The sequence below is a fragment of the Osmerus mordax genome, chromosome 11, assembly GCF_038355195.1.
Source record: "Osmerus mordax isolate fOsmMor3 chromosome 11, fOsmMor3.pri, whole genome shotgun sequence".
Classification (NCBI taxonomy): Eukaryota; Metazoa; Chordata; class Actinopteri; order Osmeriformes; family Osmeridae; genus Osmerus; species Osmerus mordax.
Window position 1 is genome coordinate 11,831,544 of NC_090060.1, and position 22,621 is coordinate 11,854,164.

Here is a 22,621-nt window from a genome sequence, read left to right on the forward strand (position 1 = left end):
TTGCTATGGCAACAGTTAAGAGGGAAAGGGGTGGGCATGGTTGGGGTAAAAGGGGGGAGGAGAGGGTTGGAGGAGGAAGTGAATGGGAGGGGCGGGTGAAGAACTCAATCTATCCAATCAGATGGAAGAGCTAAATGGAGCATCCAATGGCAATGCTTGCTGGATGGCTGTGCTGAACCTCTACTTCCTTCCCCTGCCTGGCCACCACCCACCCCACCCCACCCCGCCCCGCCCCGCCCTGCCCCCTCCCCAGGCTGCGGGATGCCCTCCCCTAGGACAGATGCACAGCGCCCCCTCCTGGACAGACAATGGCGGTTTGGAGTGATGCTGGTCGGCACAAGGGGCTGATATGGACCTTTATACACAGGAGATGCCCCTAGGGGACACAGACACAGAAAGGCAAAACCACAGTCAGGATTGGGTCAAATACTGAGCGGCATGTGTGTGTGTGTACGTGTGCGTGTGTGTGCAGCTGTACCTGTGCTAGACCCCAGCCTGTTCCATGCTGTACTGCAGGTCTGGGGGCTTATAGCTGAGCAGCATGTTGCTGGTGCAGGATGAGGGGTAGCAGGCAGCAGCGTGGAGCTCCCCCTCCACGTCACACACTGGGGGGGCAGAAGACCCAGAGAAAAGGTTCATTTACAACATACTAACACGGATCATCTTTGTCTCTGTAACCACGACGGAGCATAAATAGACATTTTTATTGTGTGTGCGTGTCCTCCAAGTGTGTGTCCAGGTACCACTGACCTGACTCCTCCCGCTGGTGGAGCTGCTGACTTCCTGTCAGTGATGATTGGCTGAGGATGTCAGACATGCGGGCGGAGCTTAGGGCCTTCCCAGCCAATAGGCTCATCCCAGACATGGGCTCGGTCTGATCCTATTGGTGGAGAGGAACACAGCTTAGACAGCTTAAACTAATTTTGACATGGACAGGACAAGTCTGTTCATGACACTAACAATTTTACAAGTCTATTGTTATTGCAACTGTAGTTAAAGGAAAAAATTGCTTAGTGTAAGATAAATTACATTAAAATGGACGAAGAACTTAACCATGTGCTGCACATACCGGTCAAGGTGTTGTGGGAGTGATTAGGGGTCGTTTTAGAGGTTGAACATAGGTGTGTGTGTATGGGTGTGTGTGTGTGCCACTCACGTAGGCATCGTCGCAGGTCTGGATGGTGTGGTGGCGCTGCAGCTGGCCGCGGGGCCTGTAACCGTCGCCCTGCGGAGCCCTGTTATAGCCCACGCCATTGTGATCAGGCATCTCCATCGCCTGCCCCTGGGTCCTACAGTCCACATGCTCATTGTCTGGGATGGGGAGCAGAGAAACAGAGAATATTTTCCTTGTTGATAGTAGACTATGGGTAATGTGTGTGTGTGTACAGGAGCAGTGTGGGCTAGGGTTACTGGAACCGTTGTCACCTCTTGCTGCCGAGGCACTCCTCATGTAGGCGTGCCTGTGGGTGGGGGTGTTGTAGGGAGGGGTGCCCCCCCCGGGGGGCCCCAGCATCTCGTGCTCCTCCGCACACGCCACGGCCGCGGACTTGGCCAGCAGGCCCTCGTGATGCGGGTACCCTACGGGCAGCGCCTCGTCCTCCTCCATGCTCTCAGAGTGGGGCAGACTGGGGGGCAGGCCGGTGGGCTGGCCCTGGACGTCCGGGGGTCTAATCTGGAGGAGGTGGTGGTAGTGGGGGGCCGAGACTGGGGTTGCCTGGGGGTCCAGGCCCGTGTCCCCCCCCTGACTGAGCTGACGGAGGAGCAGCATTTCCCCGTAGTCCTGGGGGGCGCTGGGTGGGGTGGGGGGCCCCGGCCGGGGGCTCTGCCTCTTCAGCAGGGCCGCCAGGTCCTGGGGGGGGAGACGGGGGTCGGCGTGGCCCGTCAGGGAGTGCCGGGGGGACAGGAGGCCCTGGAGTGTGGGGGTGACGTGCTGCTGCGGGGGGCGGTACTCCAGAGGGGTGGGCGACAGCAGGGCCTGCTGCAGGGCGGAGGGGGGGCCGTAGACCCCCGCCACCGCCCCACTCTGGTAGTTGTCCAGGCCGGGCACGTTGAGGGATGCCCCCTGGAGGTAGGGGTTGTAGCTGCCCACCACGCCTGACGGCCCACGGCCCCCGTCGCCAAACAGATGCGGGTTGAACTGGGACTGCTGGTCGTACACTGTGGTGAAGCGACCCAGACTGCGACTGGAAGGGGAGGGGACAGAGAGAGAAGAAGACAGTAAGAATGTGCTGGAACAGAATAAAGCAGTGGGACTAGAGAAGATTTAAATGTAAGGCTATAATAAAACAGTACACACTCTCCTGAACTCAATACTGTAGCAATTAACCGCTAACATAATAACTTGAAACCTAAAATTAAACAATAATAATGAGTCCAGTACAGTTCCTACAACAGTGTCCCTCCATTAAAAGGTAAAGGTTAAGAATTTGTAAAGAAACAAGGGGGTCAGAGGTCAAGTATGTGGGGGGTGGGGGTGGGGGAAATGAATACAGACCATATTGAGACCCTCTCAAGCAGAGCTGTCAAACACTGTTTCTGTAGAGCTCCCCTCCTGTAGGTTCTGGGTCAAACTCCAGTTAATTGCCAGCTACCTTATTCAGCTTGTCAACTAACTAGTGGTTAGAATCAAGTGGATCAGGTAGGGATGAAATTCTACTGGATGGTGGTAGCTCTCCAGAAACAGTATTTGGCAGTCCTACACAAGAGGGAAAGAATCCAGCTCTAATCAACTGGCTATTTTTAGAAGTCTAACCATCCTACTTCTGTGCTGGCACAGGTCTGGGATCAGCTGGCCAACATCATCATATTTTTCCCACCCAACAGATGAATGCCCAGAATGATCCTGGACCTGCGTTTAGAGGTATACTTGACCAGCTGGGGCTATATAGGATCTACTTCTAGAACTCTCTTCTCCTAAACTTACATCCGTCAGCTTAGCCTTCCAATTGGAGTGGAGGACTGGTAGGTGATGTCATCTCAGTCAAGTAGGTTTGGGTTATAAAGCACAACTATGGTAATAAATACTTAGAGTGGCTTATAAGGGATAAAAGACCGTAGAATGTGTCAAACACCATCCAGGCAGGCACTAGACCACACACAAGTATCTTTCCCGATCTCATGGTATCCTACAAACAGCAGTCAACACTGACTAGGCCTGATGAAATGTCTGGAAAGTTTGGGAGAGAACCTCTTGGATTGTGGAGCGTCCAAATGTTGTTCTATAGCACCTTAGAAGGTAGTTGGAACTCAAGACAGCTCAAATCTATCAGGAGGCTTGAAAGGTGGTCTCACACAGGGAGCCTAAATCTGACTGTCAACTTTGTAAACGTGGAGAAAGCAAAACTGTCAAACAGGAGAAGAAGAAACGGAAACATGGAGGGTAGCTTAAGCTTCCTGAGGACATATGAAAGTTCTACACAATGCTGGGTTGTGTGACTGAGAGAAAATGATATAATGAAATAACAGGACAAAAAAAGACAACAATGAAAGAAGAAGAATTGAAGGAAGAGAGATAAAAAAAGAAAAAAAGAAAAAAAGGGGGATCCGTTGGTAAGGTGTGCTTGGCGGCGGGTTTCGAGGTCACCTGTGAGTCTCGGCGTTGTCGGCGCTCAGCTGCTTCCCCAGGACGCGGTGACTACACGGCGTGGTCAGGAAGCCGCCCTGACGCTGGGCCCCGCCCCCCAGCTCCACTTCCTGGACCTGGATGGTGACCTGCTGTGGCCCGGCCTGGGCCAAAGGCACGCCCTGGCGGACCGAGCAGGTCTGCTGCTGCTGCTGCTGCTGGGGGGGCAGGCCCACGCGGGGGTGCCCGCTGGGGGGCGGGCTCCCGCTCTGGGGCTGGTAGAGGGAGGGGCCGTGCTGGTACTGTACCGCTGGCGGACCACCTGGGGAGGAGGGGGGGGCGAGTGTAGAGTGGGGGGGAAGAGAGGTAGGAGAGGGATAGAGGAGAGAGGCACAGCTTAGACTATATGAAACGTTCAAACATCTATGGAACTTGTCATCTGGGCTGTCCTCCCCTCCGCAGCGGGAGGGGGGCGCCGGGGCGGAGGCGTGGAGCAGGGCTCACCGTGGCCCTGCATCATCTCTGCAGAGCAGGGAGGAGGGCTCTGGTTGGGCTGTCTGAAGAGGTGGTTGCTGGGATGTGTAGGCGGCGGACTGGAGGGCTGGATGCGCAACCTGAGGAGACGAACGCGCTGGCGTAAGCTCCGAATCAATGGCAGTGCCCACAGGCTTAATGTGAGTGTGTGGGTGTGTGTGAGAGAGAGAGCTCACCTCTGGAGCTGGTGGGTGAGGTGACTAGGCAGGCTCTCCCCGTGTCCCAGAGACAGGGCCTACAGGCGGGGAGAAACCACGACAGAAGGCGTGTTAGTCTTGACTGAACAGGTCAACGTGACTTGTGTGTGTGTCATCAAGTGTGTGTGTGTGTGCGTTTGTGTCTGAACAAGAAAGCAGGAGTGGGATGACCCGAATGAGGGTCATCCTGACCCTTAAAGATGTCAGCTGAAATCATGCTGTGTGTGTGTGTGTGTGTGTGTGTGGGGGGGGGGACCTGTATCTGCTGGTGTAGTATCTGTTGCTCTTGCTGGTACAGGAAGTGCTGTTGCTGTGTGTGCTCCAGTAGCCTCTCGTCCTGCGGAGCGGCGTACATCTTCTGCAGCTGCTCGCACTCCTGTCACAAGCACAAACACACACCCAAATCAAAACGTGCATCGGCACACAACCACACGCGCAGAGACAGAAACACACACGCACAGATTTTTTCGTTTTGACGTTCTCTGGGTTTGTCCGCAGAAAATGATCATGTACTGGAATTGTTACGTTGTAAAAATGTTATGCCCATTTTAGTTGCGTAACGCACTCAGATTTGGCAAATTAAATTCCCCATCACCTTAGAAAAAGCATAAGCAAGCAATCCCACGTCCCTCCTCTGGGGGGCGATGAAGGTCCACTGGGGTCAAACGGCATGTTTACATGACGCTGGTGAACTAACATCACCTCCCCATCTGGATGTGTGACTCCACATGACGTGGGATCTAAAGGATTAGCGAGCTCCGTGACATCAGCAGAACTGAACCTCTCAGAAGCAGGGTGGCCCTCAGTGACTTGACCATTTGACCTAGATACAGGGTCTGTGACGGGTCGGAGGGTTGAAAATAGAAACTGAACCCTTAAAATGAACCATTTTCCTCCAGCCCAGAATGGAAGGGACCTGACCTGAACCCCCCCCATGTTGGGAATCCCGGTCACAGTGCTCGTTAAGCCCTTTAGCAGCTTTACCTGTTTTAGCTGGCGGATGAGGCTGCTGTTCTCCAGGTGGGCCTTGAAGGCCTGTATGGTGGCGGCCCCATCTGAGAAGCGCCTCACTGGGGAGAAACGCTCCATGGGAAGGTGGAGTGTGTTACAGTCCTTATAGCTCGACCTGGACACACAGGGAGCACACACGCACAGGGAACACACACGCACAGGGAACACACGCACAGGGAACACACACGCACAGGGAACACACACGCACAGGGAACACACACGCACAGGGAACACACACGCACAGGGAACACACACGCACAGGGAACACACACGCACAGGGAACACACACGCACAGGGAACACACACGCACAGGGAACACACATGCCCACACACACACACACAGACATACAAGAATGCACAAAAGACATAGGCACACCACCCAGCCATCCACACACATTGGATTTCCAGGAGGTGAGCACCCATACACACACACAGACACACACACCAGAGGTGAGCACCCATACACACACACAGACACACACACCAGAGGTGAGCACCCATACACACACACAGACACACACACCAGAGGTGAGCACCCATACAGACACACAGACAGAAACGACACAAAACACAAAAACACACATTATGGATTTTTGACTCCAAAGTGTGTTTCCACTGGAGAAAAACCCCACAGATCTGAGTAAAACACTGCTCTGTTATCATGGATGTCCAACCAGTCTGGATCAAGAACACTCATTGTCATCTTGTGAACTGGACTGCAACAATAAGGCGTTTTTTGTCATCAATTATTATGTGAATAACCTTGTTCAGTACATTTCTACTTTAGTTTTTTCCTGGGTCATTTTTTAAACAAAGGGATACGAGAGTGAAAGAAAACTCATGTCTATTTCCCAATCAGGATCTAAACAGCAGTGAACTAAGGTGTCGATACAGGGAACTGAAAAATACATCAGGCACCGTTGAAATACTGTCGATTCTCCTATCCTCAGCAGTTCACTGTGAAAAAACAATTTGAAAGTAAAAGAAACACAAAGAACTCCAAAAACAAGTTTCAGTTGCCCATTCAAGCTTCAATACTGAATCATCCTTTACAAATTACAGATGTAAGGCCACAACATGGCTTCCCAGAGAATGTAGGCTAATCATCCAGTCTTCAATCCTAATCTCCTAAACCTCTACAGTAGGTGTCTCACACAATACTTAGCAAGGAAACCCTACTTAGTATCAGCTCAAACAATGGAGCTGTTTCTGGGTTCTACGGCCGTGAGGGTTAGCATACCTAGAACACCACAGGGTTACCAGCCCTGAAGAGATGATAAACAATTGATGCAGCCTATTTAGAGACCCCTCCCCGTCCAAGGAGTTCCTGTAGAGACGGATCTTCCACCCCAGACCAACACACAATCTCTTTCTCACACAGACACACACACAATGACAGGTCTAAGCCTGGTCGGCTCGAGTGCGTTCTAGAAGGCTTTCGTTTCTAGCTAGCATAGCAGGTGAACAGGTGCACTCCTAACCCCTCCCCCCCCCTTCCCTTGTGACTATGTAGTGCCCCCCCGCCCCCCTCAGGAGGGCAGTGTAAGCTCAGTGCGGGCGTGTCCCCCTCACCGGCTGCTGTGCTGCTCGGGGGCCCAGCCCCCCCTCTGGCGGGAGGCCGGGGGCCGCTGGGGGTCTGCAGCCTGCAGCTCCCCGTGGGGCCCCGTGCTCATGAGCGCGTGCGTCGTGTGCCGCTTGGAGCGGTTCGCCAGGTACCTGGGCCGCAGGGAGGGAGGAGGGGGAGACAGGAAGCAGCACTAGTCAGCTCTCTGTCCTCGTTGGGGGGCCCTTAGCGGAGGGGGGGTGGCGGCGGCGGCCGGGAAACGAGTAAGGCCCGCCCCCCTCTTGGGGCATCAGAGCGAATCACATCACAGATTTAGATAGAACTCCCGCCCCCCCCCCCCCCTTTTTTTTCCAATTTGAGGATTGGAAGGGTTTGTTTGTTTTGCAAGCTTACGAGTAAGCAAAGCCGTGTGAGAGGCAATTTGGGTGCTGTTTGAAATGGAAAAAGATAGAGGTTTTTTTTTTTTGGGGGGGGGGGGAAAGAAGATTGAAAGGAGGGAGATTTGGTAAGAAGTTTGATTTTCCGTCATGAAAGCCAGTTGCACGATGGAAAGGATAGGAAAAGAAAGGGGCGCCGTAACAACTTCGGCCCCCTGTTGGCAGAAAAGCAGTGCTGCAGCCTACTGGCACTCACTCCCCGAAACCCAGGACACCAGCGCTTCTAAACTCTACACACGCCCATACGCCCACAAACCAACAAAGACGCACACGCACAGTAACCCCTGACATCGGCGCACTTAGCCACGCCCCCCAAGCAGACAGAGCCACGCCCCTGAAACCGCCCCCCCCCCCGCCCCCTACCTCTGGACCGCCTCCTGGTCGGGCTCACCGTCGGAACCCTCCTCATCCACCGGAGCCACCGCTGGGATGGGATGCTGGGGGAGGAACAGACGAGAGAGGGGAAAGCGGGGACGGGGAGAGAGAAGGACATGTAAAGGAGGAGTTCAGTCTGGTGATGAGCAGCGACGACAGCTGTCGTCGGCGCACATTTGCGAGTGTGTTCCCTCCTCCCGCGCGTCCGCAGGTTTTACTTACGGGGCTGGCAACGAGAGGGGACTGCCCCCGAGGCCTCTTCAGGAGCTGGGCGTGGAGCTGGATGTTGGCCCCCCCATCGGAGGCCCTGCGGCCCAGCGGGCCCATACCGTTCAGCAGCTGCAGGGTGGGGGGCTGCAGCAGGGACTGCTCCTGGAGTCACACACACACACACACACACACACGGCAGGGGGGTTGATGAGGGAGAGGGGGGTCAGTGGAGCCCACACAGCTTCTTGAGCACCTCAACCAACCCAACATCTCCTATGCTGATCCTTATCCACACCCCTGCAGATACACAGAGAACACGGGCCTTAGAAAAGCCCTCTGAGCGCTGCCTGCATAACAGGTGATTACTCAAAAGCCCCGCGAATGGGAATTGGCTTTGAAACTAAATCTAACCTGGAGGACGGTGCCAGGGTCCAAAGAGCTCACCTCAGGTGCATTCGCCCGAACACGGACTCACAGCTGCTCTTTGAAAAGTACCTTATCCCAAGCTTTCTGCTCGCGTACGCATGACTATTAGTGACAACCATTAGCGGCTGATTCGCTTCCGGGGCGCCTGACTGACCCTAGATGAACCGCAGCATGGTGTGCCTGCTGACAGGCACACGCGTCACTTCCTCTTCCGTCTTTACCTTGTACTCCAGGTGCTGGCTGGGCTGCAAGCTCTGGGTAGGCATGAGCGTGTGCATGGGGCCCGTGGCGGGGGCCAGGGGCGGGAAGGGGGGCTGGGGGGCCGCGCCGCGGGGGAAGCCTGGTGGAAGCTTCTGGAGCTCCTCCTGCATGTCCGCCCTGGCAACACAGAACAGATGTGGTTGGTTACACTCAGACAGAACACAAAACATTGCGTGGTACAATAAACGGTGTCATGTCATGACACTCCGCACAGTTCCGGTGTTTTGGCTAAGCCTTTCCAAGGCCGCGAGAGAGACAGGGACGGGGGTCCTGGCCTACCTGGGGTCTGGGACGCCCACCGTGTGTCGACGCATGGACAGGTAGCGAGCCATGGCCTCGGGGGACGGCTCCTCGCCTTCGTCGCTGTCCAACGCCATGTTTCCGTCGGGCTGCGCGGAGAGAAAGCCGTTTACATTGACATTTAGTCATTTTAGCAGATGCTCTTATCCAGAGCGACTTACAGTAAGTACAGGGACATTCCCCCCGAGGCAAGTAGGGTGAAGTGCCTCGCCCAAGAACACAGGCCGGGAATCGAACCGGCGACCTTCTGATTAATAGCCTGAATACCTAACCGCTCAGCCACCTGACCCCCACGTTTACCTCAGAAGCTTGACCCCCCTCGTCCGTTGAGGACAATTCATTCCCCTTTTGTATCCCGATTTCAAATGGGCCTTTTCCTATCAATAGAAGGTTCCTCAGCGGATCATTTAAGGTTCGCCGCTGATACGTCGGCAACGAACGAGCGATGTTGACCGTAGCTCTATCTGAGGCGGCCCTGCTGTGCACGGAGGCCTGCCAACACGGTGTCTGCCGTGACGTCCGGGGGCCCCCTGAGCGGGCGCTGTCGTCACGGCAGCTCAGCGAGCGAGCGCTCGTGACGAACGAGGGACGACTCACCTCCACGATCTGGTTCTCCGGGTTGATAAGCTGGACTTGTGGGACAGTCATGCTAACTGGATTACCCTGCTGATCCGTCTGCAGAAGACACACACACACACAATTATAAAAGGTCATCCAGGCATTGGCTTGATTGGCCAGCCAAGTCTCCGACAGAGCAATTACAGAAACGAATCCAGGTCACACTTGCTCCCTTCCAAGTTCAGGAGCAGCGCTGTTGTCTACCTGCCGCCAGTCAGCCTGTGAGAGTTGACCTGGCAGCACGCTGGACGACACCTGCGCTTTGCACCGCAGACATACCCCGTCTCACACACACACACAGGCAGACACACACACACACACACACAGGCAGACACACATGCTGTGTACTCCCGACGGTGTCTTTTGAAGGATCTGTCTGCACGGGGTGGGCGCGCTCCAAATGTTTGTGCCACAGATCGAGGCTGGTTAAATAACTTTTCTCAACTTTGTGAATTTGTATTGAGAAACCAAATTGCATTTTTATATTTTCCAGGATAAACACGTATTTGATGGTCGATTTTTGTTTTTATATTTTCTTTTGCTCTGTTACTGTCACTCTATATTTGATCCAGAAAAACAACACAGACTGTCGACTCTTATTTGCACGCAGACGTCCTACGTCAATTCAAACTCTTTGTTTAACTGGATCAGCCTTAACGTCCTTTCTGCCAGGTAGAAAGAGGGTTAACAGGCTTACTGTTCAGAGCCACATCCAAGCTGACCGCCTTCCAATGGAACCTCAATGGAAGGCCAAAGAACAATGGAAGAACATCTGACCTGAAGGAGGGTTCGTCCTCTCGGTTGGACGGGTGATGACGGTTGCAATCGGGCGCTCAAGTTAGCAGATAACAGAAACTTGGTTAACCAATCAAGGAAGACGTATAGAACCTAAGCTCTTTTGGTCACCGTGCATCGTTCCTATAGCGACAGGTCATAGGACTTCAGTTCTAAAGGGCATTTGAAGGCTGCTAGGAGGCCAGTGACGAATGACCGGGCGATTACCTGGACGGGGTTGAGAGGGTAGCCAATGGGGCGCGGGGTGGGCGCAGGAGTGGGCGGGGCCACTCGCAGGGTCTTGTGCTTCTTGAGGCGGTCGGCCAGCAGGCTGTAGATGGCACTGTAGTGATCGTACGCGTCGGTGTGTAGTGACTGAGGGAGGGAGACGGCAGAGGGGTCAGCACACACAGCATGCACACGCAGGTCGTCTGTCTAGCTCACGTGTTTCTGTCTTGCTGACGTAGTGGTGGGCACACTGATCCATCTGCCGTTGGGGGGGGGGGGGGGGGGGAGTGGTCATCACACACATTATTCTCCACTTGGTTGTGAGGATTCAATACCACTTTGTCATGTGAAAGCAGATGTCAATAAAAGCTCGATTGACATTAGGTTGGCACTGCAAGGTAGCTAGCGCATTCCTGTTTTACACTGTTTTTGCCCAGTCCAAAGGAAAATATCCCTCGCTACGCCTGTCCCGGTTACTACGGCAGCACTCACTGGCTGCCGCAGCTCAGACCTTAACACCTGCTGTGTTATAGATCAGATCTATTAGAAAGCACTGAGAGCTCTTTTCTGCAGCTGCAGTTGCCTTAGCCTAGCTGGCACTGTACGAGGTGTGTGTGGTTGTGTGTGTGTGTGTGTGCCGGCCCTGGCCCACCTGCAGCGTGCGCTCACGGTCCAGTCCCATCTCGGACATGGCCATCAGCACCTGCTCGTTGATCAGCTCAGTCTCCCTCTCCGACTTGACCTGCTCACACTCTGCTATCAACTGACAGACACACGGTTGGGGGGGGGGGGGGGGGGGGGGGTCGAGAGAGATGATGGAGAGAGAGAGAGAGAGAGGAGGGGGGGGGGTCAAGGAAGGAGAGAGAGCAGCAGAGGGCAGGAAGGAGGAGATTGGACAGAAAGAAAAATGGAGGGATGAAAAAGAAAGAGGAACGTTATTAAAACCTCACAGCTGTGTGTGTGTGTCAGCTGGATCCGCACCTGACGAAAAGACAAAGTGAGAAGCCGTGGGATGGGCACGCGCCGCAGCACTCACCCTGTCAAACTCAGGGTCCGGGTCTCCCTGTCTCATCCACTTGTTCTTGCAGATCTGCTCCATGGAGAGCCGTCGGCTCGGCTCCAGCACCAGCATGTGTCGGATCAGATACTCACAATCTGGCACGCACGCAAAAGAAAAACAAACAGTTAGTCCCTCCCAAACACACACACACACTTTTCGGGCGAGTCTTTGGTCCTGTGCTTCTCACCCGTAGACATGAAGAAAGGAATCCGGAACTTTCCGCTCAGCACCCGGGCTCGAAGGTTCTGCAAGGTGCTGCCATCGAACGGCAGGGCACCACACACCAGGACATACAGCACCACGCCCAAACTCTGCAGAGAAAGACCGGGGGGAGAGAGAGAGGGAGCAGGTTGGATGAGTGACACTGCTCTAGATGTTGTGGAAGAACTTGGGGACGTCTTAGACCTGTCAGACGAGGCCCTCACCCAGATGTCCACTTTGGGCCCGTCGTACTCCTTGCCCTCAAACAGCTCCGGGGCGGCGTAGGGGGGGCTTCCACACCACGTCTTCAACAGCTGGCCGCGCGCAAACAGGTTACTGAAGCCAAAGTCTGAAGCCCACCCCAGCAGGAGGGCACAGGACACAGAAGAAGAGAACGGTGATAAAAAGCCAGATAGAGATCATCTCCATGGAATCCTCTCTCTCTCTCTCTCTCTCTCTCTCTCTGTCTCTCTGTCTCTCTGTCTCTCTGTCTCTCTGTCTCTCTGTCTCACACACACACACCTGCTATCTTGATGTTGAGGTTGTGGTCCAGCAGGAGGTTCTCAGCTTTCAGGTCACGGTGGACGATGTTGCGGCAGTGACAGAAATGGACCGCCGCCACGATCTGTTTGAACTTCCTCCTGGCGTCCTTCTCTGCCATCCTGCCATGGGCCACCAGGTGGTCTGCACGCACAGGGACACACACACACACGCAGGCACACATGCAGACACACACACACGCAGGGACACACACACAAAACAGCAGACACAAAGTTCAAGTCTGCTTGGTTTTCATGTAAATGAACACATACACACATCTTAATGAACATTATTGTTTACCATCGGTAAACCAATGGAATAGCAGGAGAGGCCCAGGACAGAGAAGATACTCACCAAATATCTCTCCTCCACTGGCGTACTCTGTTACCAGGTAGATCATCCTTTCGGTCTCCATCACCTGCAGCCAAGGCAAGTGGATACATGGTTTAGAGGATGAGGAGATGAGGTCTACCATATCCTCAGTCCCACATGAAATGGGAGGGACTAGATCTACAGTGAGAAGGAATGAGGGTCAGTCAGCGCGTGCTTGACTGACCTGGTAGAGCGCGTGCTTGACTGACCTGGTAGAGCGCGTGCTTGACTGACCTGGGCTGCGTTTCCCGATAACGATGGATAGTAGCAACGATCAAGCAAAATAACGAAACCATCGATATTTCTTCCGTGTGTTTCCCAAACATGCTCGTAAGGAGTAGGCTAATCTATGCGCTTTCAAGAGCTACGAGACACTAGAGCTACGGTGTCTTTGGGAACGGCCCGTGAAACTAAGATTCGTCATACGAAGGATTCTACGATCAACTTAGGCTTACGACGCTTTCGGGAAACGCAGCCCTGGTAGAGCGCGTGCTTGACTGACCTGGTAGAGCGCGTGCTTGACTGACCTGGTAGAGCGCGTGCTTGACTGACCTGGTAAAGGCGGATGATGTGGGGGTGTCGCAGCATCTTCATGATCTGAACCTCCCTGAAGATCTTCTTCAGGTTCTCATCGTCGAGCTGGGTCTTGTCCACTATCTTGATAGCCACCTGGACAGAGAGAGACCGAGAGGGACATATGAAGAGAGACGGAGAGAGAGACACAGAGATACACGAGGAGCCATACAGAGAGAGACCGAGAAATAGACACAGAGGAAGACGTTTTTCTTTCTTGCCCCTCTCTACACAAGGAAAGACAAAGACAAGACCGAGAACAGCATTTTCCTGAAACAAAATATTTCGACTGGGAGGGAAAGCAAACAAAATTGAAATCTTCCAAGACAAGGGCGTCACTGGAAGACCCCCCCCCCCACACACACACCCCCCTCCCTCTTCTCATCCTCCACCAACCATGACCTTGGCGGGGGGGACAATAGCTGCAGGGTCACGTGACATAAGCGGAAGCGGCCATATGACTTACATAATGGCACTGGAAGAACGATAAAGTAGTCAGCGTGGATTTAATCAATCCTGACAATGCCTGCTCTCCACTTAGTGCTGACAAGTCAGCCTCAACAGCGGTTTAATGAATAAATCAACTGAACACAATCCACTCGCTCTGCTGTGAACCAATCCTCCTGCACCCCAGCATACGCACTCACATACTCACACACGCGTCCTATAACACGCATGACACACACGGGCTGTGATAAGGGGACAGTTCGATGGGTAATTGGCGGGATGCTGTCATGTCTGTTGTCATGTCCGCCGTCGGTGGTGGTCGTCAGGGGAGATCCACACGGCCCCACTTCCGCTCGTGGCCAGGAAAGGGAAGTGAGGAAGGAGGAAGCATGGCGACACAGGAGAGTGTGGAGCCCGGCACATGGTGTTCTGGCAACAAAGTGTCGGTTGGGCTGTTTTGTGTGTGTCTGCGTATACGTGTGTGTGACTGTGTGTCCATCTCTGTGGTATTTTAAGCTCCGCTGGTCTATTATTGTCCCTGGCCCTCATCCAGCTGTGTTGATGTAATCGCTCCCCTGCCCTACTCCCCCTGAATCTGTGCTGGTGTGTACGAGGGCCGACATCTGGAGCAAGGGCACACACACAGACACACACACACACCTGCTGAGGTAGAGGTCAACAGGTATACTGACTTTAAATGTTTACAAGCGTGCACATACGAACACACACACACACACAGTCCGTCTCTCTCTGGAAAGACTAACTCCTCTCCATGCAAATGGACTTAAAATAAGGAAACCGAGCTGAAATCAAGTTGGCAGAGGCTGCTCCGCCGGCCAATAAAACAAGCTGCCCGCGTGTGTTGTAAGATAGGGTCGAACATCATTTGGTCAACTGATAGGATGAACACACAGTGGAGCATCGAAGAAGTCACTGGCATTTGGGCACATTTTTGACTAAGCTTAAGCTTCAAATCTTCTGCTCAAACATGCTCCCCCCTTCCACATGAAGAAAACAGTTCTGAAATGCAGTCGGAGAGGTCTGAAATACGGGGCCTGACCTGGAATAGGCCAGGTCTCCAAATACAGCCACACAGTCATTTCTGTGTTCCACTTCCAGTGGCAGTACAGTAATGTGCTCTGACTGTGCAAAGCCCCCCTCGGGGTGTCTTGTCTGGCTTTGGCTTCCATTACTCAGGAATTTTCCATTGAAAGATATGAATCCGGACACACGGACGAACGGACAGACGGCGTGGGTTGAGCTAAAGTGTCACATAGCCCTTTGGATCACAAGACCGGTGAGCTCACTATCGCACCACGCTGCCGCTGACACTCAGCTCGCGAAACAGATAGGGTCTAATGACCTACTATGCTGCTCCATAGACCAGCCTAATACCGAGACTGCGCATTACACAGAAGCCTACTTTTAGCCGTGTACACAGCCTGCTGTGGTATTGCTGCACACACACACACACACATTTACTTACTGAACCGACACACAGAGCATGGACACAGCATTTTCTACCGATGATTCAAGGCACAGTCAGTATTATTAGAGTACAACTATGCTGTGCCAACAGTCTACTGTAAGTATGTATAAACCCTATTACAAGGTAGCCTCCCGTAACCTACTGCCACCGCAACTGTGAAAAGTGCAAGCAGGTTAATTGCTGATGTGACACTGGACAGATATGCAAGGCTCTAAGCCAAGCCAATGACAGTCTATATTAAAAGCATACATGTGAAAGTGTTCCAGCACAACCAGCTCATAAAGATAGCGTCGCCGTCTGACTGCCAGGATAGGATAGTCAAAGTTTAATCTTTACTGCAGGCTGGCAGGTAGGCTGGCTGATTGACTGACTGTCACTGACTGGAAACCGCTTGGCTCACAGGCAACGATTAACTGTATGTCAGGGTTCTAAATACCAAAACAAACACACCCTAACACGCGCAATAACAGGGCACCCGTGCACATTTACACAGTACAAACACGCTCACACAATCATGCATCAAAACATATGACAGTCAGAATGAGTCAATAGTGGTTGGATGCGTGCAGAAACTCTCCCCAACGAAAAAGGGTGGTGGAAATGTCCCATGGGTGTGTGCACACTAAACGTGCCTTTAATCATCTCAACAGTGTGTCAGGCATCACAGTCATTCCCTAATATCTTTGGAATTGTATTTCTCTATTCAGTCGAGACAGGGTTTTTGGGGTATAGTCTGCTTATAGGTACTACTTGGTGCAAGCTGTTTGTAACTGTGTGCATGTAAACAGAATACCCACATTCTCTAACCATAATGATGCAGTCACTGCAGTCATCAGCTTAGTGGCCCAGTTCCACAACCATAGCATAACTATTTGCTTTGCAGACCTTATTCACTGCTAGGGAAATCACTGAGGAAGAACACCACGTATGAATGAAAGAGCTGGGATGACATAGGAAAAGTTGTTATAACTGATAATTGTTGTTACACCTGATAACACATAAGAAATAACAGCGACGTCAACAATAGGACACGGGTGACTGGCGATCTAATGTCTGATGAACATAATAAAACAACCTAGCCTTTAACAAGGAGGTCTTTACAATGTTAGGCAAATGCAGTGCAGCCTTTTGTTTGATCTTTCACGAATCCTTAAGTGCTGAATTACTGTGGGGGAAATAGAATACCCATCCTGACTGGAGCAACTCTGTGCTGTGCCACCCACTTGGCCAGCGGTGATATCAATACCAGGGTCGTGATCAAATGAACTGTAAAGCCCCACATTTTCGACATGTTAGCCATCATGTAATGGCAAGCGGTGGAAAAGAAAATGCCATCCAGATTATACTTCCAAATGAGTTACTAAAAGGCAAGGGATGGATATCTATCGAGCTGCAGGAATTTTTTCCATCCGAAAAATACAGTTAGTCAGATGGCTGGATAAATATTTGGTGACATTCACGTTAGCTCTACCATGGCTTGCCAACAATTTGTTTACTGGCTAGCTGGCTGGCTAACTGGCAAGCTGACAAATGGTGTAGTTGTCACGTTAGCTAAATCAGATAGGTTAGCTGGCTTTAATAGTTAGATAACTAAGTTTAGAGAGGAGCCCAGTGGGCTATCCACTTGATAATCCATGTGGATATCCATTTTCTCTAGCAAGCGAGCTAACGCGACGTTAGCTTAGCTGCTTGCGCTCAGCTCCATCTCCTCTCCCATCCTCAGTGGTACCGTTCTGTGGCCGTCCTTTGTATTAACTAGACACCACTTCAGTTAATATATAACTTAAACTTGCTCATGATTCTGTCACGTACAACACTATTCAATACAAATGGCTGTCCGTCTACAGACGCTTGTTTACACCCCCGCACAGACTACAGAGCACTGCAACCACAGCGGGCAGATCGTTGTTCTTCTGTTCTGTGCCTCTCTCCCGAAGCCCGAAGAAGGCCCGATCTTCATCTTGGGGGATGGATGACAGCTACGACAGTCAAATACAATGACAACATAGAATTGATGACCAAATTCCCTTATCAATCAGCTTACCTTTGCTTTGGTGATGATGTGTGTGGCTAGTTTTACAACGGCGAAATTTCCCTTGCCGATAGTCCGCTCGATTTCGTAGTAGCCCACTCGGGCTGGGGGGGGCCTGCTGGCCGAAGGGTGGCCGGGGTTAGTGATGCACCCCGCTGCCGGGGTAGGTCTATTGGAGTGGCTGATCCCGGAGGACGGCTGTGTTCGGTTCTGGGCGCCCATGCCTGCGTGGGCCGGTCGGGTAGAGTGCGTAATCCCGGCCGCAGCGGACCCAGCAGCACCTCCGCTTGACACGGCCGCCATCTTCTCGCCTCTCTGCGGGAACAACAACCAGCCTTGCGCAGCGCACATCGCGGGCACGCCCCCGCCCTGCGTCATACCCGCTCCTCCGCAGCGCCCTCTCTAGGTTGTAACTATAGCAACTATCAGCGTAACAAATGACTTCATCCAAAAAAACGTATTGTGGTTGCCCTGGAAACGGAACTGCGCATAATCACACAATATTTCAAGTGATTCGGTGCGGACAATGCTACTATGAACATCAGACAACTTTTTGAAAATACATTTTATTCATCTTTTTCCCCATATAACAACGTGGAAACAAATCATATTTATTGAATTCTTAATTCTAAAATGCCACGGGAATCAACATCTTCCCACTTTTCACCCTTCGCCTTCCTTTTTCTGGCTTCTTCTGCCTCCTCTCTCTCTCTATCTCTCTCTATCTCTCTCTTTCCCTCTCTCTCTCTCTCTCTCTCTCTCTCTCTCTCTCTCTCTCTCTCTCTCTCTCACACACACACACACACACACACACACACACACACACACACACACACACACACACACACACACACACACACACACACACACATACACAAAGGAGAGAGAAAACATTTTGAAATTAACCCCAAATGCAAAACTTTCAAGCAAACTAAGAATTTAACAACGTAGAGTCAGGCCTGAAAATATGAGGGGCCGTTTAGCACCCCCCATGTACTTTCTGTTCTGTATATCCCAGCATCAAATCATTCTTACTGTACATGATTGAGGGGACTAGTATTAGAAACCATAGTAAGCTTCATACATGTGGCATGTGCATGTGGCAGAGTCCTCATCAAATCAATGATGCAAACCTTTTTTCGAAAATATTTGTTAAACTTTTTTTCACGACACAAAAAGTTTCTGTTTTTTTTTCAAAACATTATTATTACCCGTATTATATATTTGTTGTTGTTGTTTGTTTTTATGCTAATTAAATGTATTATAAGTCATTTTGTTCTGTCTTCAATAGCTTTGGCAATAGAAGAGACAAAGATGGTAGCCTACCCTTACTGTAATCTCAGCACTACGTCACTAAGGAAAAGTGTGTGAGTGAGGACACAGGAGCGCGCACACCGGGCACTCACAAATTTGCTCCAGAAGCTGATTTGTCGGTTTGTGTGGAGGTTGGGCTAGCCAAGGACATTCTGAAAGATTATTCAATAGATTGATCATGATAATGGACCGGGTGCTTTCGCTCAAGATGGTGTAAAAAGAGGTCTGCAAAGTTTGTCCTGACTTCAGTTATCCAATTCTAAGTGTAATTTCCGGTAAAGTAGTACAGACTCAGGCTACACGTAATTGATAATGTATACTTGTCAAATAAAAGGATTGGATTACGGTAATCCAACTACCAATACATGTCCTGTTTTACTTGACAGTGCAGGTTTGTGTGAATCCCCCCATAGTGTTAGACAGGCTAGATCTGTGGAAAGGTTCCGGATTTTCTGTTTTCTGGAACACAACACATCCGATCTCGAGTCTAGTTCGTCACTTCTTACGTGTTTTTTTTCTTCTTCAATTTTACATTACAGTGTTGTAGACAGTGAGTGCCCCTGCTGGTGGGAAATTGATGCTTCAGTCGGAGTGTGTGACCCTATAGTCACACACTATTTAATTACATCTGTCTTGTTGACCAATACATATCCAAATAACTATCATTTAAAAACTAGCCTACATATTGAAAACCATGTTGTTTGTCTTTTAACAATGACGTCATTACGCGGTGCTCCGTTTGTTTACTGTGTGTGCGTGGGGAGGGCGCTAAGAGAGTGACAGATTTCATACAAAACGAATCTTGCTTCTTGTTGTCGATGGACAAACAGATGACAACGTTCATCAGCTGGCACAGCGCTGAAAATGAACTGACTGGACTACACAATAGAAACTAAACTTTGACAGTGCATGACCGCAGTGCCAGCTGATATGCCATTACGGTTCTACAGTATCAGCGTCGAGTTGTTTTGCTACAGACCAGTTAGTAGCTAGCCTAGTCGTCCCAGCTAGCCTACGCTAGTGTAAGCTAGTGCTAGTGGTGTAAGCTGTGTGAGCTGGCTAGCTAGCTAGCTAACGACTGCTAGCTGGCTGATTTGATAGCTGTCTGGTGATGTTGAAAGACGTGATCAGAGGTGTCAGTTGCCGTGGTGTCATTATCTGAAATACGTTTACGGTTTCGTTTAGGTTACAGTATGTTCGGGAAATCCAAAAACCTCCGGCTACTAGCTAGCTAAAGAAGCAAACAATTGTTGTCAGTTACTGATTTGGTAGCTACGGTATTATTGTTGAACGTTCAACACTGTAAGTACATATTGCAGTTCACAGTTTAGGCTGGTCGTGAAGCCCAGCAAGACCTGTTTCAGAGAGATGGTTTTGAGAAGTTGTTGGAAATCTCGACACAAGTCAGGTTTTGGCCCCGTCTCCGTATGGATGCGAACAGGGTGTGTTGCCTTGTTGTGGGTATGCGTGTTCCACTTGGGATGCTTGCGATTAGTCGATGGAACAAAAACAGTTGTGCAAAAAGACGCAGAGTTTGATGTGACATATAATGACACGGTTACGAGTGACAACCAAATTATCTACGCCTTCAATCACACCATCTCCCGGAATAAGGTGAGCATCTTGTCGAGAATGATCTTGTACTCTACTCATACATCAAGGACTTTACATTTTTTTGGGACTCATTTTGAATATTTTGGTGTCACTGACATAGTCTCTCTCTCTTTCTCTCTGTCAGACTGAGGGGATACGTGTGACGGTTGACGGGCTCTCCGAAGGTCTGGAAAGCCCTATCTTGTTTGTGGTGAGGCAGAAGCAGGCTGTGCTGTCCTTCCAGGTGCCCCTCATACTGAGAGGACTGTGAGTACCCATACGTGCCTGGCACCCACCAAGCTGCACTGAGACACTTGTCCAGGACCTAGTCCCTAACACTGAGACATGTGTGAATGTGAATTTATGGTACTGTCTTATCTTCCGGAGAAAGCAGCAGGATGGCATTGGTCTTTGGACTCTATATAATTAGTATATTTGTTGGGTGTGGCTGTGAACTGTAGTTATTCAAGTTAAACAAAGAAGGATATTGGAATGGACAGGGAGAAACTGAATAGGTCACATCAACTGTAAACTACAAATATCACCTGATTCAACCTATTAGTGACATACACAGCAGAATTATCCTAGCCTATGTGCGGAAAATTATTATACACAGTACATGCTAATTCACTGCAAGAGGATGAGATTTGACACGCTGGATTGGGATATCTGCAGTACAGGGTGAAGTGCAATTGGTTATGAGCTTCTGTAGGTCTACTATCAAGTCACTGGGTTACGCAACTCTAGAGAGTTGTCTCCAGACTTGGAGTCAGGTGGTAAGACATGCATGTAATCAATAACAGACCTGGTACTTTCCCACTTCCTCCTTTAAGTGCCATACTTTCATACCCCTAGTCTGTTTCGGAGGGTTGGGTATTTTGTTATTGCACAAACTTGTTTTAAAATGTGTGAGGAATGCAGTTTCACTCTTGGATCTGCTGCATTTCATTCCTGGTCTCACTATCCTTACCACTGTTATTCAGGGTTAGTAGATTTTTCTTGAGCTGTGTTGGGTCATGTGGCAAGAAATGAGCATGAGATGGAACTCTAACTTCTGTTTGTGTTGCTGGGAATACTAAACAAAAATCATGTGTATCCATGGTTACACTACATCGAGACTTAAACTTGTACGCCAACTCAGCTTTTCAAACAATATCGATAATACCCAAGTTGGTTTGGGTACATAAAGCAACACATTCCACTCATCCTTCCACACAAAAGGGAAATACACCCAAAGCATTTTGACCGTCATCCAAAACAATAGAAATCCCTACCCAAACCAACTTGGAGGGGGATCTAGGGGGAGTAGGAGCCCCCTAGATCCTTCTCAGATGAAGACTTCTCTGTCTCAGGTACCAGAGGAAGTACCCTTATGCCCACGTGGGCCGGACGCTGTGCCAGCCCCCCACGCTGGCGGCTGTGGAGACCCAGTACTTCTTTGTGGACGTATCGACCCTGTCCAGCCTGGGGACACACTACCAGCTGAGGATCAGCCGGGTGGACAGCTTCACCCTGCAGTGAGTGGCCCTGCCCCCCTCGCCATCATCATCAGCAGCAGCTACCTTATCATCCGGATCATCGTCTCATATTCACTCCAACCATTATACATGGCTGTTTGAATTCATAAGTACCTAACGAATGAATTGATTAGGAATAGATTGAGATCAGAGCTGATGTGTAGCATGTGTTGACAGGATAGTGCTGTGTTGGCAGGATGTGCCTGTAGCTTTGCTGCTGTAGTTTAGTGTGCTGATTGATCCCCATGAACCTTTTTCGTAGGACGAACAAGAAGTTCAGCTTCACTGCCTCCCCATCTCAGCCTCAGGTGAGCTTCCAACCTGCTCACTGTCCCTCACACACTCGACTCGCATTAAAACACATGCATTACCGTGTTGCTGCTCATTTGTCGAAAGTTCACGGGTAAACATGAAGGTAATTAGGATTAATAAAGGAAGGCAGGTGTGCTGGTGTCTACATCTGCATGTTGAGACATTACATAAGATAACCGAAAATGCATGACACAGTGGAAAGAAGTACAGTCTGCTGATGTTTCATTTCATCCTTGCGTCAATAGATAAACAGTGGCCTTATCACATGCCAGTGAGCACAATAGGAATATGGAGAATGACAGGAAGGGGCTCTTTAATCTTTTATCAGACTGCAGATTATATCTGTGATTTATGTTCTTTATCTCCAATTCCGGCTCTCAGTACTTCAAGTATGTGTTTCCTGATGGTGTGGACACTGTTATTGTGAAGGTCAGCTCTGAGATGACCTTTCCCTGCTCCGTAATGTCTATCCAGGACATCCAGGTAAAGACTACATATCCCAGAACACCCCTTAAAGGCTCGGTCCAGAGCACTGAGAACATTTTTAGTCCATAACACCTATAAAGGTCATTCATCATGATGATCCTACAATCTATGACACACTCAAGGCAGGGGTTATTTAGGGTCAGGCTGTTGTCATGGTAATGAAGGGTTTTGTCACTGGTAGTTTGACT

General features: G+C 50.7%; 2 protein-coding genes across 3 annotated transcripts in view; one reads left to right on the forward strand and one right to left on the reverse strand.

The window, feature by feature from the left end:
• Window positions 1-248: 248 nt before the first annotated feature.
• sik3 (SIK family kinase 3) lies at window positions 249-17,527 on the reverse strand. 2 transcript variants are annotated; one of them, XM_067246290.1, is made up of 25 exons: window positions 17,224-17,527; window positions 13,223-13,339; window positions 12,653-12,716; window positions 12,281-12,442; window positions 11,983-12,107; window positions 11,745-11,868; window positions 11,534-11,652; window positions 11,150-11,260; window positions 10,498-10,644; window positions 9,475-9,552; window positions 8,857-8,966; window positions 8,538-8,694; window positions 7,903-8,052; window positions 7,669-7,742; window positions 6,877-7,020; window positions 5,278-5,419; window positions 4,550-4,669; window positions 4,273-4,331; window positions 4,067-4,176; window positions 3,584-3,884; window positions 1,426-2,183; window positions 1,157-1,311; window positions 751-880; window positions 479-605; window positions 249-376 (listed from the first exon to the last, which is right to left on the reverse strand). In XM_067246290.1, exons 1-24 carry the CDS (start codon window positions 17,512-17,514, stop codon window positions 484-486), a joined length of 3,870 nt encoding a protein of 1,289 aa, XP_067102391.1. In that variant the 5' UTR covers window positions 17,515-17,527; the 3' UTR covers window positions 249-376; window positions 479-483. The 2 variants fall into 2 exon arrangements, with proteins under 2 accessions (XP_067102391.1, XP_067102392.1); XM_067246291.1 differs by lacking the exon at window positions 6,877-7,020.
• Window positions 17,528-19,350: 1,823 nt separating this feature from the next.
• Window positions 19,351-22,621, forward strand: part of sidt2 (SID1 transmembrane family, member 2) — a gene marked incomplete in the record, with an annotated part of 14,968 nt that continues 11,697 nt past the window's right edge. Inside the window, 5 exon segments of the mRNA XM_067246007.1 lie at window positions 19,351-20,139; window positions 20,264-20,385; window positions 21,471-21,635; window positions 21,898-21,943; window positions 22,329-22,430. Coding sequence (XP_067102108.1) covers window positions 19,894-20,139; window positions 20,264-20,385; window positions 21,471-21,635; window positions 21,898-21,943; window positions 22,329-22,430 — 681 coding nt within the window.